The 16,043-nt window shown below is 35.4% G+C and overlaps 1 protein-coding gene across 1 annotated transcript; it reads left to right on the top strand.

Moving 5' to 3' along the window:
- Positions 1 to 1,165: 1,165 nt before the first annotated feature.
- On the top strand, positions 1,166 to 15,913 carry adgrl4 (adhesion G protein-coupled receptor L4). Its single transcript, XM_016461099.1, has 14 exons — positions 1,166 to 1,353; positions 2,093 to 2,242; positions 3,213 to 3,362; positions 3,508 to 3,654; positions 3,859 to 3,929; positions 6,050 to 6,205; positions 6,528 to 6,711; positions 7,551 to 7,667; positions 7,775 to 7,974; positions 8,072 to 8,248; positions 9,565 to 9,768; positions 11,614 to 11,834; positions 12,117 to 12,183; positions 15,818 to 15,913. The coding sequence occupies exons 1-14, from the start codon at positions 1,308 to 1,310 to the stop codon at positions 15,911 to 15,913; spliced, it is 1,986 nt and encodes a 661-aa protein (XP_016316585.1). The 5' UTR covers positions 1,166 to 1,307.
- The last annotated feature ends 130 nt before the right edge of the window (positions 15,914 to 16,043 follow it).

Raw genomic sequence — 16,043 nt, forward strand, 5'->3', positions numbered from 1 at the left:
TTATTGTTTGAAGGCAGAAGGAAAAGCCGCACCCTCCATCTGGCTGTCACATTGGGATAAAAGTTTCAACCAGACCTAGAACACTGTGAGAGATTCTGTTCATGTTACAGTTATTATCTTTACTCAGTCTATCTAGCTATATACATTTCCAAAGGAATCAGCTGACATAAATCTGTGATTTCTCTACGCATGTCATAATCGGTTATTTCACAGGCCAAAAAATATTCAATCGCATCAGCTCATACCAACCAGAATTCTAGAAATGACCTTTAAGTAAACATTTCACACACACACAAAACACCTAAAGACCAGTTAGTAAAAGTCATTGCAAAGTAATGGCTCTGAAGTGAAGCACAATACAGTAGCGAGAAAAAGTCTCTAAAGCATTTGTTTGCAGATGCTGCTTGGTTTGACATTTTGCTATCTAATGCAATGACATTCAGACTGTTTAAGCGTCCAAATACTTTTTGGGACCGCTCGCATCTGGTATCCAAGGAATATAGAGACAGTATTAAGCAATCCTGAAAAAAAGGTCAAAGTTTATCTTTAGTTCTGGCTAGTGTGAAGTCATCTAGTGGGTGTTGTGATCCAGCCAGTCCTCAGTGGTTCTGTTTCTTATCTTCTAACACACATTTCTTGCAGACGTCTAGAACAAAGAGGTCTGTGGTTAAACATACACCTCCGCCCAACTCTGATATGCAGGATCAGCTTATAGACATGTCAAGGAATAATGTTTTTGGCTGCAAGTGTGAGCTACTTTGTAACCCAGTAATATAAACGATACATTTAAATGACATAATTAGAATCTGAAGTGTGATAATAAACCCGAATGTAAAACAAAGAAAGATTACACAATTAAATTAATAAGATTAGGCTATAAGATTTCAGATTTGACTGACTATTTGAACTTGCTTACTTTGTACTTGCTTTCATTGAGGTACACACATTGGAACGTTCTCCAATCATACTTGATCACATGAATCTTCAAGTTCAGGTTCATACTTTTTTGCTAAAGCATTTTCACTAGTGGCCTGAGACATTTAGACTTCTATCATCAGTATTTTGTTTGAGTTATTGCGTTTGTTAAGTTGCAATAGTGGCGTCCGTGTGTGTGTGTGTGTGTGTGTGTGTGTGTGTGTGTGTGAGTGTGTGAGGATGAGTTGTTGGGTCCCTCTGTGTTTTTGTGAGTTGATTGAAATGGACAGGAAGGGTCAGGATTAGAGAAACAGGAAGCTGAAATAAGGAAGTATCGTGCGTCACACAGATATTCACATACTGCTTAAAGACATTCCAGAGTCAACTCCGAAATGGAGTTTTTCCACAGATCTCCAATGAAACTCCTGCTTTTCGCTGGTAAGTCGCTTTTTATGTTCTTGATACAGTTCAGGTTAATCAATTAAATTAACTTTTTGTATACATCTATTGCTCAACTGCACTTTAATTTATTTTTCTTTCTTCATTGTTGGAAATACTCAGCATAAGAAATCGCCACAAATAAATCAAATTATATTAAATAAATGAATGCATTTTGTAGTCTAATTTGGGGGAGATCATGACTAGTTCTCACACTTTTTACCCTAAGCAACACTATTTTTCACAATGTCTTTATTTTTGGACATACCTTAAAATATTCACTGTCAGCTTTGTATGTTTCCATATGGCCAGGAAATGTATGTATTTACTTATTTATTTGACTTTTACAAAAACAAAAATACGATTGTACTTTAAACACAGTAGAACCTTTCAACTAAAATCTGCCTTATACAGTTATTTCTTATCTTAAAGTATGCCAGTGTGATTTTATTGTGTTCATTTATTGTGTTCATCACAACAGATATTGCAAAAATATGACTGTATTGGATTTTTTATCTGGAGGACAGAATTGGAAAAAACATGAAGTTTTGATATAGGTGTTTGAGACAAAGATACAGAACAGAAAAGAAAGCATTAGTTTAATATGACATTTTATACTAAACTTTATATTTACCAGTTTGCCATGTGCACAACTAGCCTTGAACATCCTCATTAAGTGCTTTAATGCATGTGTGTCTTTGAGAATAATTGTGTTGCTATTATATATTATCTTTTAAAGCCTGGTTTTCAAGTGTGCTGGATCCATGCAGATTTGATGACATTTGCCGGTCCTGTCACCAGAATGCCAGCTGCAGGCTGAACGATGAATCTACAAACGCCTGTTTCTGCAAACAAGGGTTCACTGGCGATGGAATCAAAAATTGCCAGGGTTTGCCATTTATTTTATTACATTAAAACAAAATGGTAAATGCACTTTAGTGCTTTTGTTATTAAGAGTAACAAATTCAAACAGAAGAGACTGCCATCCAGTATTATATGAGTCGTTTACAAATCTTGTAAAAATGAGTGTTATGTAGTAGTGTTCAGGGTCAGTATCAAACAGAATGATCAGAATTAATATTTCATGAATTATTTCTATGAGTTAAAAGAATAAATATTTCTATAAGAAGTCAGATAAATTATAAACTGACTGATGTTATAAACTATAATGTCTATCCGTATTTAAAGGCAAAACAATTCAAATCCATAATACTGAATCATTAACCACAGGTAAGGTTTTATTACTGGGATCTTTAATTCAAGTAAAAAAAGAAAAAAAGGGTTTGAGAAAAATTGAGAAACAGACAGTTTTGGTAAAATCACAGCTAACAAGCTTTTCCTACATGACAGTCCTATGGTCCACCCTACAACTTAGAGCTGTAGATAGTTTCATATAAAGATTTATATGACAGTTAGTTCAGCTCATCTAATGTGATTTTGACATAAGTGCTTATAATTAGCTAGGGATTTTTCTGTGACCTTTCCTGCAGGTTATATATTCTGATATTAGGTGACAAGTTTCTTATTTTATGTTATAAATGAGTCGTTGAATTATTCACTCAACAGAATCATTCAAAATTGCTAACCTTAGACCATTTTTTTGTGAATTTCTGAGACAAATAAAGTCTAGCAGACAGATTAGCAACTGCTTAGCACCCACTCATAGCACTGTAGTAATAACCTAGCAAAGCTTTATTCCTTTCAAATGTCAAATTGCCAAGTACTCAAACTACATCAGAAAATACTAGTTATTTCTAACATTTCAGAATTGTGCAATTCTCTGATTTGGACTGTCTTGCTGAAACACGTAGAGCTGCTGCTTCTCAGTTTAATGGATCTGCTTATATGAACCTTCACAGATGACAATGAGTGTGAGAATGTAACCGGAATATGTGGCCCAAATGCCACATGCACCAACAATGTTGGAAATTACCACTGTACCTGTTTGTCTGGATTCACTGCAAACGGAAAGCAGGAATTTCAAACTAATGATGGGACCTACTGTAAAGGTATGAATCAATCATACACCACAGAATGGGTCCAGAAGGTAACTGGACACTACATAGACTTACAAAATGTATGAATGCCAAGAAGAAGAGTATATAACTAATTCTATAATAGTGAAGATGAGCTCGGCTATTCTTTGAATTGCAGATATTGATGAGTGTATGGATGCTGGTAGATGTGGACCATTTTCTAAATGCCACAACACAAACGGCTCATTCATCTGCTCATGTATGAGAGGTTATACGTCCCCAGCAGGGCCCTGGTTTAAGCCTAAAAACGGGACGGACTGCAGAGGTGAGAACTGTAAAGTTACACCCTGCTCTCAGTATAAAGTGTATCAGAATCTGAATTTTGTGTATAATCTTGCTGTGAATTTTACATTTCATTTTCCCTCATGTGCTGGTTTGAACATTTTGGCACATATAAAAAAAAGTGAAAGGTAAATCTAATATTGGTTTTCCATATAAATGCATTCATGTGTTTTTGTGTTTGTGTCAGAGAACCCAAAGAAGCACTGCCATCGGGACCACAGATGTATCAAAGATGCTGTTAGCAACACACTGGAAAGAGTGAGTGAAGTATTCACTTATTTACTTTTAAGTATGTACTTTATTATTTCACATAATATTTGTACACTATGAACCTTTTATATTATAATATGTATTTTTATTATATATTATTAGAAATAGTGAGTTACATTATTTATGTGAAGGATTCGCTTTACTTCAAGATATCACATAATAGTCACATAGTATAAACCATTTATATTACTGTATATATTGTTATTTAAGATTGCTAATGATACAAGAAATGGCAAATACTCAAATTTTTTATTTTGCCATTATACAACATATGATAAAGGAAAAAATAAACAAATAAATTAATAATAAATAAATTAATTAATAATAATAATTTGCCAAGAGATGATCAAACTAAAAAATGTGGCAATTTTTCATGAAACCTGCATACACTTTACACTGCAGATATACAATTTAAAATAACTGTTTTTTAATTGAATATATGTTAAAATGTTATTTATTCGTGTGATGTGAAGCTGAATTTTCAGCATCAAAAATCATTCCAATATGCTGGTTTTCAGCTCAAGAAACATGTATTATTATTAGTATTATCAATGTTAAATACAATTGTGCTGCTTAATATGTTTGTGGAAAGTATGATACATTTTTGAGAAAGTTACAACAAACTGCATTTATGTGAAGTAGAAATATTTTAAATATATTTACTGTTGCTTTTCAATGTAATGCATCCTTGTTGAATTAAAATAGATAAATCTCACTGAACCCACACCTTTGAACTGTAGTTTATATATTATAAATATGTATAATCTTTTAATCTCAGCTGTAAATAACTGTATTCAGAGTTGTAGTTATTTTTTATGGCTATAATTTATTTAAACCCACAATTAGTAGGAAAAAATGTGCAGAATGTGACAGTGCTGCTTCCTGTGCATCAATTCTAGATAATTCCTGTCTTTATTTTAAAAGTCTATAATAATGCGGGTAATAGGTAAAAAGCTTGTACACTCGGTGATAACTGGACATCTTGTCCAAATGTAGTCACATCCCTCTCAGATGTTTTTCCTCTTACCTTGCTGAGAACATCTCTATTTCAGGAAACAGCTGCTCTGGAGGTTTTGTCATGAGATTTTTGTCATATAACAATCAGGATGGATGGAGTGTTTAAGGAAATGTCATCAATATTTCAGGAATGGTGTGAGAGGGCACACAGGAACACCCATATATATCACTTTATATTAATTTTATTTTATTTTATTTTATTCCACTTCACAAAATTGAAAATATCAACTTTAGTACTAAGTTATAAAATTAAGATGATATATTAAAAACATAACTACAATTATTTTTAATAACAAAAAATAAAAAAAGTTAAATCTGTGTCAACTGTAAAGGGCCTTTCACACCAAAAGTGAGATTAATAAGCCTGAGCCTAAAGGAAGTGCTTCTGTCTCTGTATTTCACTCCCAATTTCTCTTAACACAGTGTCCCTGAGAGCTGTCAGAGAATGAATTGGAAAACTTGCGTTACTTATTTGAAAAAGCAACTCAGATATTTTCTTGTAAATTTAAATGTAATGTGTTACTTTACTAGATACTTGAAAAAAAGTAATCTGATTACGTAACTCTTATTACTTGTAATGCGTTACCCCCAACACTAATGATAATAATAATAATAATCAATATTTTAGACATATTGTATACAACTGCTTTTAGGTCTTTACAACATTTGGTCCTTCATCCTTACAGATTCACAGTTTTGATGTAAGTGTGAGAGAATAGTGTCCTCTGCTGGCGAAGCTGCAGATCTGTTTCTCTCATAACAAACACTAGACAATTATCTAAATGATTATGATAAATTACTCTCTTTTGTTTATTCGCTGGTCTGTACTAGCCTTATTATAAGTATTGTGACCTCTCATACTAATAGACTAATCATGCTATAACCAAATTTGTCCGAGGAAGTTTATACATATACAGAGTTTTTAATGTGTTTGCTGATCCAGGCCTATGATTTAAATATGATAAGACAGCTGTGTATTGTCTGCATCTTCCCTGTGATGTGTAATCTTTCAAATGCCATCATTCATGATGTATCATATACCAAACAATGAGTGAGTTTTAAAACTCTTTTCCTCTCTCTCTGGGCTGTAGATGATTAATCTGTCAACTTCAGAGCGTCTGAAAGAGATAAGACATCAAACATCAGCTGACCTCTCTCCTGTTCTCCTCATGTCATACATCGAGGCCATGGCCAGTCCTGGAGATGAGTCTCAACATCCTGAGGAACACATCAATGAAACCATCACGGTAATTTATGTGCCCTTCCACAAACAAGCAAGACCTGCTAATTTAGTAAGCCTGCATGTTTTGCACCAAAAAGTATAAACTAAAAAGCATAACCCCCAAAAGAAACACTAAATGAGATCAAAATATTAGTTATTGAATTAAACAAATAAGATTTATGTATAGTAATGAATTACGCAATTGCATTGGTAGAAACACCATTTAAATCAATTAGGAAGCTACAGCACAGCATGTTAAACTATGAACAGATTATCCATGACCGCAGTTGTTGTATGTTTGGAATTTAAATCATTGCCTGTTTGTGTTTTCTGGATTTTTCTGGTAGAATCTGGTTTACAGTGTGAATAACTTAGTCGAGAAGGATGAAAAGGTGGAATGGGACAAGATAAATGAGGATTTGAGGAAATATTATGTCACCACACTCCTTCACACAGCAGAGAAGGAAACACTGGCGCTGTCTGCTGGATACACACACACGACGCAGATGCAGGTGGATGCTGGTGAAGTAGGTGAGACCTCTGAAGCCTAAAACATGACCTACCACACTTCATAAAAATAGAATAATGTATATAAAAATAGAATATATAATGTATATGGAATATATAATGTCCTTTCAATGGACAGTTCTTAAACAAACATTTTTTTTTCCTAATCTGAAGAACATTTTTATAATCTGAACATCCCTTTTCCACTGTAAATAATTTTTTGTGCAGTGGAAAGGTTCCATGGAGGTTAAAGGTTCTTCATGGAACCATAGATGCCAATCAAGAACCCATATTTGTAAGAGGGTGGGGTTAAAGGAAATGTCAGTAAACTTAATGGATAATGTCTTGAAAGAAAATAACCCGTACATTTTCTGTTTTTCTACACTCTTAGGCCAAAAAAAAAATAATTTACAAAAGCTGTAAATAGGGTGGTACTCATTCAAAATGTACACCTTTGTAACTTATTTATCCCTAAAAGGTATATAGTAGTACCTAAAGCATATTGGTTTCTTTTGAAATGGTACTGCCTCAGTGACAGCTTTTGTACTTTTTTTCTGAGAGTGTATGTATTATAATTTTTCATGCAGTGCATGACTCATTTTCATATACTGCTAATCTTTCGGACAGAACAGCTGTAGGATACACTTCACGAGTCATTTTTTTTTTATATATTTTCACAGATATTCTGCTTGATGAATCACATATGATTATGTTTTATATAATTTGTTCTGGTTTTCTTGTCATTTCATGATACCTGAAATGTTGTCGTAATATTTGGATTTCAGCAGCATAACTTACCATGATTTAACAATATTTATTTTAACCTGTTAGTGATAAAAGGTGCTAATCATTGTGTTTTCTAGAAATGAAACTATACACATTTGAACCCCACCAAGCACATACGCAACCAGTTTCAACAAACATCCAAGGAAACTCCATTTCGCTGACCCCTAAGAATTCAAAAGAGAAAAACAATACCGGTTTGTAAAAGATCTTTCTTAAATCTTCGCAAACAAATTGAATACAAATGCACCAAATGATTCAAATGTGTGTCTTTTTTCTCTGTCTTGTTCTGTCTCTGCTGTAGGCAGCACCTCCATTGTATTTCTCATTTATAACAATATTGGGGATCTTTTAAAGCCCGCTGATGACCCTGGTGTGGCCGATTACTCTCGCTATGCAGCAGCGGGTGAAATTACAGTTAATTCACCAGTAATAGCAGCAGCCATCAGTAACCCAAAGACATTTGCACTGAACAATGTGACTTTCACTCTCAAACACACACAGGTGCAATTTGACTGATTTATTAATTAATTTGAAATAGTTGTGGGTGTGAATGTAATTTTAATTTAATGTACTGAATGAGTTTTGTTTTTTCATAAAGGAGATAGATCCTGCCCTTGATGAGACTAAGTGTGCATTTTGGGAGTATTCCCAGAGCATGATGGGACACTGGAGTTTGGACGGCTGTACACGCACTCATGTGAATGCCACACACACTTTATGTTCCTGTAATCACCTGACACACTTTGCTATTCTCATGTCCTCTGCTCAAGCCAATGTAAGTCTGAACTACTGCTGCCCCCTACTGGTCCTCTAAAAAAATACAGTCTCCCCAAAAAGTACTTGGATGCATTAGATACCAAAATCAACTGGCAACTATGTTTTTTTTATTTATTTATTTATTTATATTTTTAAAATGTCATAAAGTGGCCTTTTACATTGTTACAAGAAAATGCATTTTAAAGAGGTCATGAACTGCCTTTTTTATTATTTTGTACTGTTCTCTGAGGTCCCCTTATAATGTTATAAATATTTTTACATTAAAAAACATCTTAATTTAGAAGTAATAGTCTATTTTCTGTCCTGTTTTTAACCCCCCTCATCAGAGTGCTCTGTTTGAATAGGCATGGCGGATTGTAGACTCGGAAGTAAACGCCCACTTCAATGATTGGCTAATAGTTGTGTATGTTTGACAGCGTACATCCTTCACAGATGGACGCTGTTGTGATTAAGGTTAAAAATGCATCAGTTCTCAGTACATATCAAACGATCTGTAATAACAGACAAAGCAATAGTGACCACTTAATAAGTAATAACAGTTAATCTCACTTGTGTATTGCGACTGTTGGATCCAATATATTCGGCACAGCATTGTCTTTTAGTTTCAATCTTTCTGAAAATTCCAGTAGCCCCTCACTGCAGAACACAAGATCCAGTGGGCGTGGTTGGATCCACATCTAGGGGGTGGAGATTGGTAGGTTTAGGGGTGGAGATGGGTGGGTTTAGGGATCTGGGGGTGGAGACGGGTAGGTTTAGATATATGTAAGGTGGGAGGAGTTGGATCTGGATCCAACCATGCCCCCTGGATCTTGTGTTCTGCAGTGAGGACCATCTCGAAAATTCTGAAAAAGCGAACTATACACGTTCGCCTCTCCCGTAAACACTACATGTGTGAATCAGTGGGCGGGGCTAAACAGGCAGTGATTTCGAAGCAGGCGTTGATCTTCTTCTGCGGAGGTGGTGCTTATCCACATTATTAAATCATAGAGTGGCACATTCCACAACCTGTCATTTTGGCAGACTGGCTTCAATATAAGCTGTTTTTAGACTAACAAGAAGGTTTTGAGATCTGAAACTTACAAGATGTTTTTATAATACAATGACCTCTTATATGTCAAAAGATCAAGGGAATTTTGATTTCTCTGTTCATGACCCCTTTAAATTAACAATGTTCTTTTAAATTTCCATCAAAGAATCCCCAACCTTACAATATTTGATCAAAGAATCCTGCAAATGAAAATAACAAATAAAAATGTAATTTAAAAAAAAGATTACATTTGTAAATGTGGCCTGTTCCTGTTCTGTTTCATGCAGTTGCTTGCACACTATAATGTTCTGACGAGAATAACACAGCTGGGAATGGTGATCTCCATCATCTGCCTGTCCATGTGTATCTTTACCTTCTGGTTCTTCCGAGACATCCAGAACACCAGAACCACGATCCACAAGAACCTGTGCTGCAGCCTCTTCATGGCCCAGTTCATCTTCCTCATTGGAATTAACAAGATCGCACATAAGGTTCACTTCTCACACTATATTAATGTGTCAGATGGAGACGTGGGGCCAGTTTTACTAAACAGGGCAAATTAGCGCGAGAGCGCAGTTCCAAAACAGCGCCAATGGGCATGGAAATTTCTGCAAGTGATTTACTAACAATATACGAAAATTTAAAAACACAGATGCAACATCTTATTTACATATCGACAAACGCAATATACCAAGAGCAGTGCAAATTAGGCTAGTCGCAAATAAAGAATAAAGAAATAAAGAAGCCACAATACGTTGAAAAGAACCGGAGGCCTTTGTGGTTTGCAAGAAGTTTTGATAAAGCTGGTATTGCGTGACTCCTGGTTGAGAGTTCCAAGTCGTCTTTTATGTCCTGAAGCAAATTAAAAATAACATGGCTTGGCAAACGATATTTTCAGATAATGTGTTCTTCTGACATTCCAAATAAATTAATATGTGTGGAAAAAATCCTTTCCTTTCTACCACGTGCTCTCTGTTCTCTGCGGTGCCTCCTCAGCCTTTTCAAGCGCAAAACAGCTTTTTTTGGACATTAAATAATGGTGCAAATACCAGTAATTTGATGTGTGCAAACGTTAGTAAATCTCATTGCATGATTCATTTGAATACTCTCCTCCCATACATTTTGCGTCTGAAAGGGAAACTCCTTCAAATGCATATTCAATGAGGTCAGATGCAAAAAAACTGTTTACACACCTTTTCAGCACGTCCTTAGTAAAACCTGACAGTACTATTTTAACGCCAAAAGATCAGAGGTGTAAAGAGTACCTAAAAACCATACTTGAGTAAAAGTACAGATACCTTACAGTGAAAATTACTCCACTGCACATTACAACTCACCAATTCCAAAACAACTTGAGTAAAAGCCTTAGAGTATCTGATTTTTACAGTACTTAAGTATTTTACTTATACTAAATATAGGCTCAAAGATTTACCAGTGAAAAACTCTAATGTTGTGGAGAAGCTGGGGGAAAAGGCAGAGGCAAGGATCTATGTGCAGGTATTTAATGTATAAACTAGAACAAACAATAAGCCAAAAACCAAAGGGAACAAAGAACAGAATGACTGGCAAACAGACAACCATTAGGCCTACATTAAACAACTCACAAGGAACTAAATAAAAACTAGGGCTATATATACACACAGGGGGCTAACAAGCTTAAAGCCCCATTCACACCAAGAATGATAACTATAAAGATAACGATATTAGCGTCTACACCAGCAGACGTTATCGTCTGATTATTCTAAGCGTACACTACACTCGTCTGTCGCTTTAAATTCTCAAGCTCGTTACAGCAGGATTGATTCTGATTGGCTGTCAATGTTTTTACCGTTCATCAGCTGGAAAAAAATCGTTCTTAAAATAATTCCAACTATATTGTTTCTCTGTGCCTTAATCGTTATAGCTGTGGTGTACTCTTCTATTCTTTAATATTGAGAACGATTTTTAGAACTATGTTTTTATCGTTATCTTTATAGTTATTGTGCTTGGTGTGAACAGGCCTTAACAAGATAAGACACACATGAGGAGACTAATCAAGGGGAACCAATGAACAAATGGACTACAAACTGACTACAAACACCACGGGGGACAGGAAGTGACATAAAATTTCAGGGCAAGGCACAGAGAATATGTAACAAAAACAAGAAAGACAAACAAACAAACAATATCCTTCAAAAAGGTCTCTTCAGTATAATGGATAAATAAAAAATGTTAAGTAAAATGGTTTGCGTCGGCGCAAGCTGTTAGTAAAACTGGCCCATAAACTCTTAAAAAAATGCAGCCTGTATTAAGTAATATTGTAATATTAATACTTGTTTGTTCACTACGTGTTTCAGTGGTTTTGTTCTCTTATCGCTGGCCTGCTGCACTATTTCTTCTTGGCTGCGTTTGCTTGGATGTGTATAGAGGGGATCCATTTATATCTCATTGTTGTTGGCGTCATCTATAACAAAGGTTTTCTCCACCGTAACTTCTACTTATTTGGTTATGGGAGTCCTGCCGTGGTTGTTGCAATATCTGCAACTCTTGGTCATAAATATTATGGCACCAGTACAGTGTAAGTTCTACGTATTTTAATTGTGTGGTATTTGTTAAGGAAAGCATCACTATTGCTATGAGCTATCTATGTTATTGTTAACGTAAGCATGGGTGTGGACATTTTTAACTTGAATGTGCAAGGCTTCTGATGTCAGCTGCTTCCATTTATTTTAACTGTACAATATGTCTATGTTGCAAAATAAGGTGGATAGTATTTAAGCCTGGCTTCACTCACATTTTCTTCAGACAATGTAAATCTAGTTTTTCAATAATTATCTTGTATTATTAATATCTTGTTAAGGTGTTGGCTAAGCACTGAACATAACTTCATCTGGAGTTTCATAGGACCAGCCTGTCTGATCATTCTCGTGAGTATATGTTTTTGTGTTATTGTGCATTCATTAATGGCAACTGACAGTCTATAACCCATGAACACTCATAAGGACCCACGTACAATCAGTATCAATACAGTGATCATTAGCATTATGCTGTATTCTTAATACAGCACACTGATAGATACATTGCAATTAATCCTAAGTCTCTGTTTAGGGAATTTGATAAACTTCGTAAACCAGCCAAGGACATTATTCACTCTTCTGCTGATCAGTGTAATAAGTTTCTCAATTACTTCGCTAGCAAGATTGAGAGCATTTACAGTTCGTTAATCCCTAGTACCTCAGTTGAGTTTGTTGATATTCAGCCTCTAAATCCTCCAATCACAACTCTTTTGAATTTTGTAATGGTTGGAATTTACTTTATTGCAAGTACAGTTAAGTCTATGAATACTACTAATAGTATATTAAATCCACTTCCTTGTTCAGTCATTAAGAACTGTCTTGAGTCTGTTTGTCCTCATATAACTTCAATTGTGAATGTATCACTGAGTTTTGGAGTTGTTCCTCCAGAACTAAAAATAGCTGCCATTACCCCAGTCCCTAAAAAGCCTGCCAGTGATATATCTGATTTGTCTAACTACAGGCCAATTTCTAACCTTCCATTTCTGGCTAAGGTCTTGGAGCGTGTTGTGGCCACTCAGTTAAATAATTACCTAGTTCTATACAGTCTTCTTGAACCTTTTCAGTCTGGTTTCAGGAAAGGGCATTGTACTGAAACTGCTTTAGTGAGGGTTGTAAATGATCTTCTTATTGCAGCTGATTCAGGGACATGCAGTATATTGGTCTTGTTAGACCTTAGTGAATGCTTTTGACACCATATGCCACTAGTTGTCTGGGTCTCTCTGGAACGGTTCTTGCTTGGTTTCAATCTTATTTAACCAATCGTGCCCAGTTTGTTAGCATGGGAAATTATAGATCTGATACCATGCCTGTTTGACAGGGAGTTCCTCAGGGTTCAGTATTGGGCCCAATTTTGTTTAGCATATATATGCTACCACTTGGGCAGTTCATCAGGAAGTATGGTCTTGGGTACCACTGCTATGCGAATGATACCAAGATTTACATCACGACTAGCTCTGATGTTCACTGCATATTATCTACACTGAATAGTGTCTAGAAGAGATCAGAATCTGGATGCAGAGTAATTTCCTGAAACTGAATTGTTCTAAAACTGAACTTATGTTAATTGGTACAGTGGTGGCCGCTCGTAAGGCCAATGGCATCAGTTTGGCTGTTGATTCTAGCATAGTTCATCCATTTTTGATCCTCAACTAACTTTTGATGCACATATAAAACACATTTCTAAAATGTCCTTCTACCATCCTAAAGGGTTAGTTCACCCAAAAATGAAAATTAGCCTGTGTTTTACTCACCCCCAAGCCATCCTTGGTGTATATGACTTTCTTCTTTCAGTCGAATCCAATTGGAGTTATATAAAAAATTGTCCTGGCTATTCCAAGCGTTATTATTGCAGTGGGTGGGTGTTTCTCTTTAACAGTCCAAAACAAGTTAAATAAAGCGTGTGCATCCATAATAAAGCGTGCCTCATACGGCTCCGGGGCATGAATAAAGGCCTCCTGTAGCGATTCCATGCGTTTTTGTAAGAAAAATGTCCATATTTGAAATGTAATAAACACTTTTATCTCACTTCTGCTGACTGTTGTAACATGTAACATGTGCTCATGTGACATGTAAGCTGTTCCCGCCCACTGCAGTGATAGAGCTTAGAAGTGCCAGGACAATTTTTAATATAACTCCGATTGGATTCGTCTGAAAGAAGAAAGTCATATACATCTAGGATAGCTTGAGGGTGAGTAAATAACAGTAGGGTTGGGTATCGTTTGGGTTTTTTTACGATACCGGTACCAAATCGATACTTTTAAAACGGTGCCTGAACCGATACTTAAAAAAAATTTAAAAAAATACCCAAAATAGGATGGACTGGCCATTTTTGAGCGCTATAAACACATTTAATATCGGTTTCATTCATACTGGACGCCAGAGGGCGCCCTCGCGCAGAAAATCCACATGTGCATCACAGAAGGAATAGGACTCAGGAAATCCCTATACTCTTTGCTAATATGGACAAAGGCATTGCTATCTATAATAATATATAATAAACATCCGACTGCGACAATGTATAGTTTATCTGTGTTATTCCAGCCATCTTTGGTATCATAATTAAGTATATTTATAATCCATTGCTAATCAACATAGTCTTTTTACCATATGCTTTTTACAGTATAGAACATATTTTCTGCCTCATTCTGTGACAAGAAGCCACATCCGATCACAAAAGGAAGCAGTTGTGGAGTAAACATGTTGTAGTGTTCTCTTTTGTTGGACAACAGGTTTAGAAACGCTTCTCATTGCAAGTCATTACAAGGGAAGCTTAGCTTTAGGCATTTTAATTTAAGAATGTTTAGCTTAGCTAGCTAACGGTGTCTACCTGCTGCCATCAGAGCAAGTGTAATCGCTGCATTCACGAGCTCCTTGGATGCTCTCATTTCCCGAGTTGTGCTTTTAAGTCGGAATGTGAAAACAACATGGACACTTGCGTTACTACAAAGATGTGTTGGATTTGTATTATTAGAGCTTTCCGACTTGCGTTCGTAAATTTTCTCAGTCGAGAAATTATTTTTCACGTGCGGTGCCGGTGATCCTTACGTCCGTTTCGGAGAACAAATATTTCAACCGATCGCTCAAGCATTTAAGTGGTACCGAAATGAGGCACCGAAATCTGTGTTCTGATTCGGTTCTAGTACATACCGGTTACATAGCACCGGGTTTCGGTACCCAACCCTAAATAACAGGCAAATTTTCATTTTTGGGTGAACTAACCCTTTAAGAACATTGCACGGCTTAGATCTTTTATTTTCTTTTGCTGAAGCAGAAAGGCTTATACATGCCTTCATTACATCTAGATTAGATTATTGTAATGCCCTGTTTTCTGGCCTTCCAGCTAAATCTCTTAACAGGCTGCAGTACATTCAAAATTCTGCTGCTCGTGTGCTTACTTTTACCTCTCCACGGAAACACATTACACCTGTGCTTTCACAGTTACACTGGCTTCTTATCAATGCTTGGATCGATTTTAAAATTCTAATTCTCTCTGCTCTGCCAGTTCTCTTTTACTTTATCAACCTTCATGCAAATTTAAGACTATGGGGGAAAGAGCTTTTTCATTCAAAGCCTCCAAATTATGGAATCCACTTCCTTTTAATATCAGAAATGCACCAACCCTGGATCACTTTAAAAAGTTGATTAAAACACATTTATTTAAGGTTGTTTTTAATTAATTATTGTATTGTTCTTTTTGTGTTTTAGCTTTACTGTAGCACTTTGGGTTTAAGAAAAGCACATTACAAATAAAATGTATTATTATTATTATTATTATTATTATTATTATTATTATTATTATAACATTGATATCTAAAATGTAATTTTATTAGACCTGTAGATTTAAAAAAATAATAATAATAAGTAGAAGAAGAAGAATTAATAACATGATATGCTCTTTAATTAATCAAATGAATTGTTGCATATAGTTCATATTGTACTTTTTTGTTGGACAAATATTACATCAAAGCCAATTATTCCCTCCCAGGTTAATCTGCTGGCATTTGCTGTGATCATCTTTAAGGTTTATCGTCACACTGCTGTAAAGATACCTGAAATCAGTCATTATGAAAATATCAGGTAAAGGAAGTTATTCATAATTGTCATATAGTGTTAAAAAATTGCATCGCATCCTCTGTAATGTTCTGATTGTGTTTATTGTGTTATCTGATTGTGTTTATTTTCAAATATGCAGGTTCTGAGTAAAATATATA

This window comes from Sinocyclocheilus anshuiensis, unplaced genomic scaffold, assembly GCF_001515605.1.
Source record: "Sinocyclocheilus anshuiensis isolate Anshui unplaced genomic scaffold, SAMN03320099.WGS_v1.1 scaffold192, whole genome shotgun sequence".
Classification (NCBI taxonomy): domain Eukaryota; kingdom Metazoa; phylum Chordata; class Actinopteri; order Cypriniformes; family Cyprinidae; genus Sinocyclocheilus; species Sinocyclocheilus anshuiensis.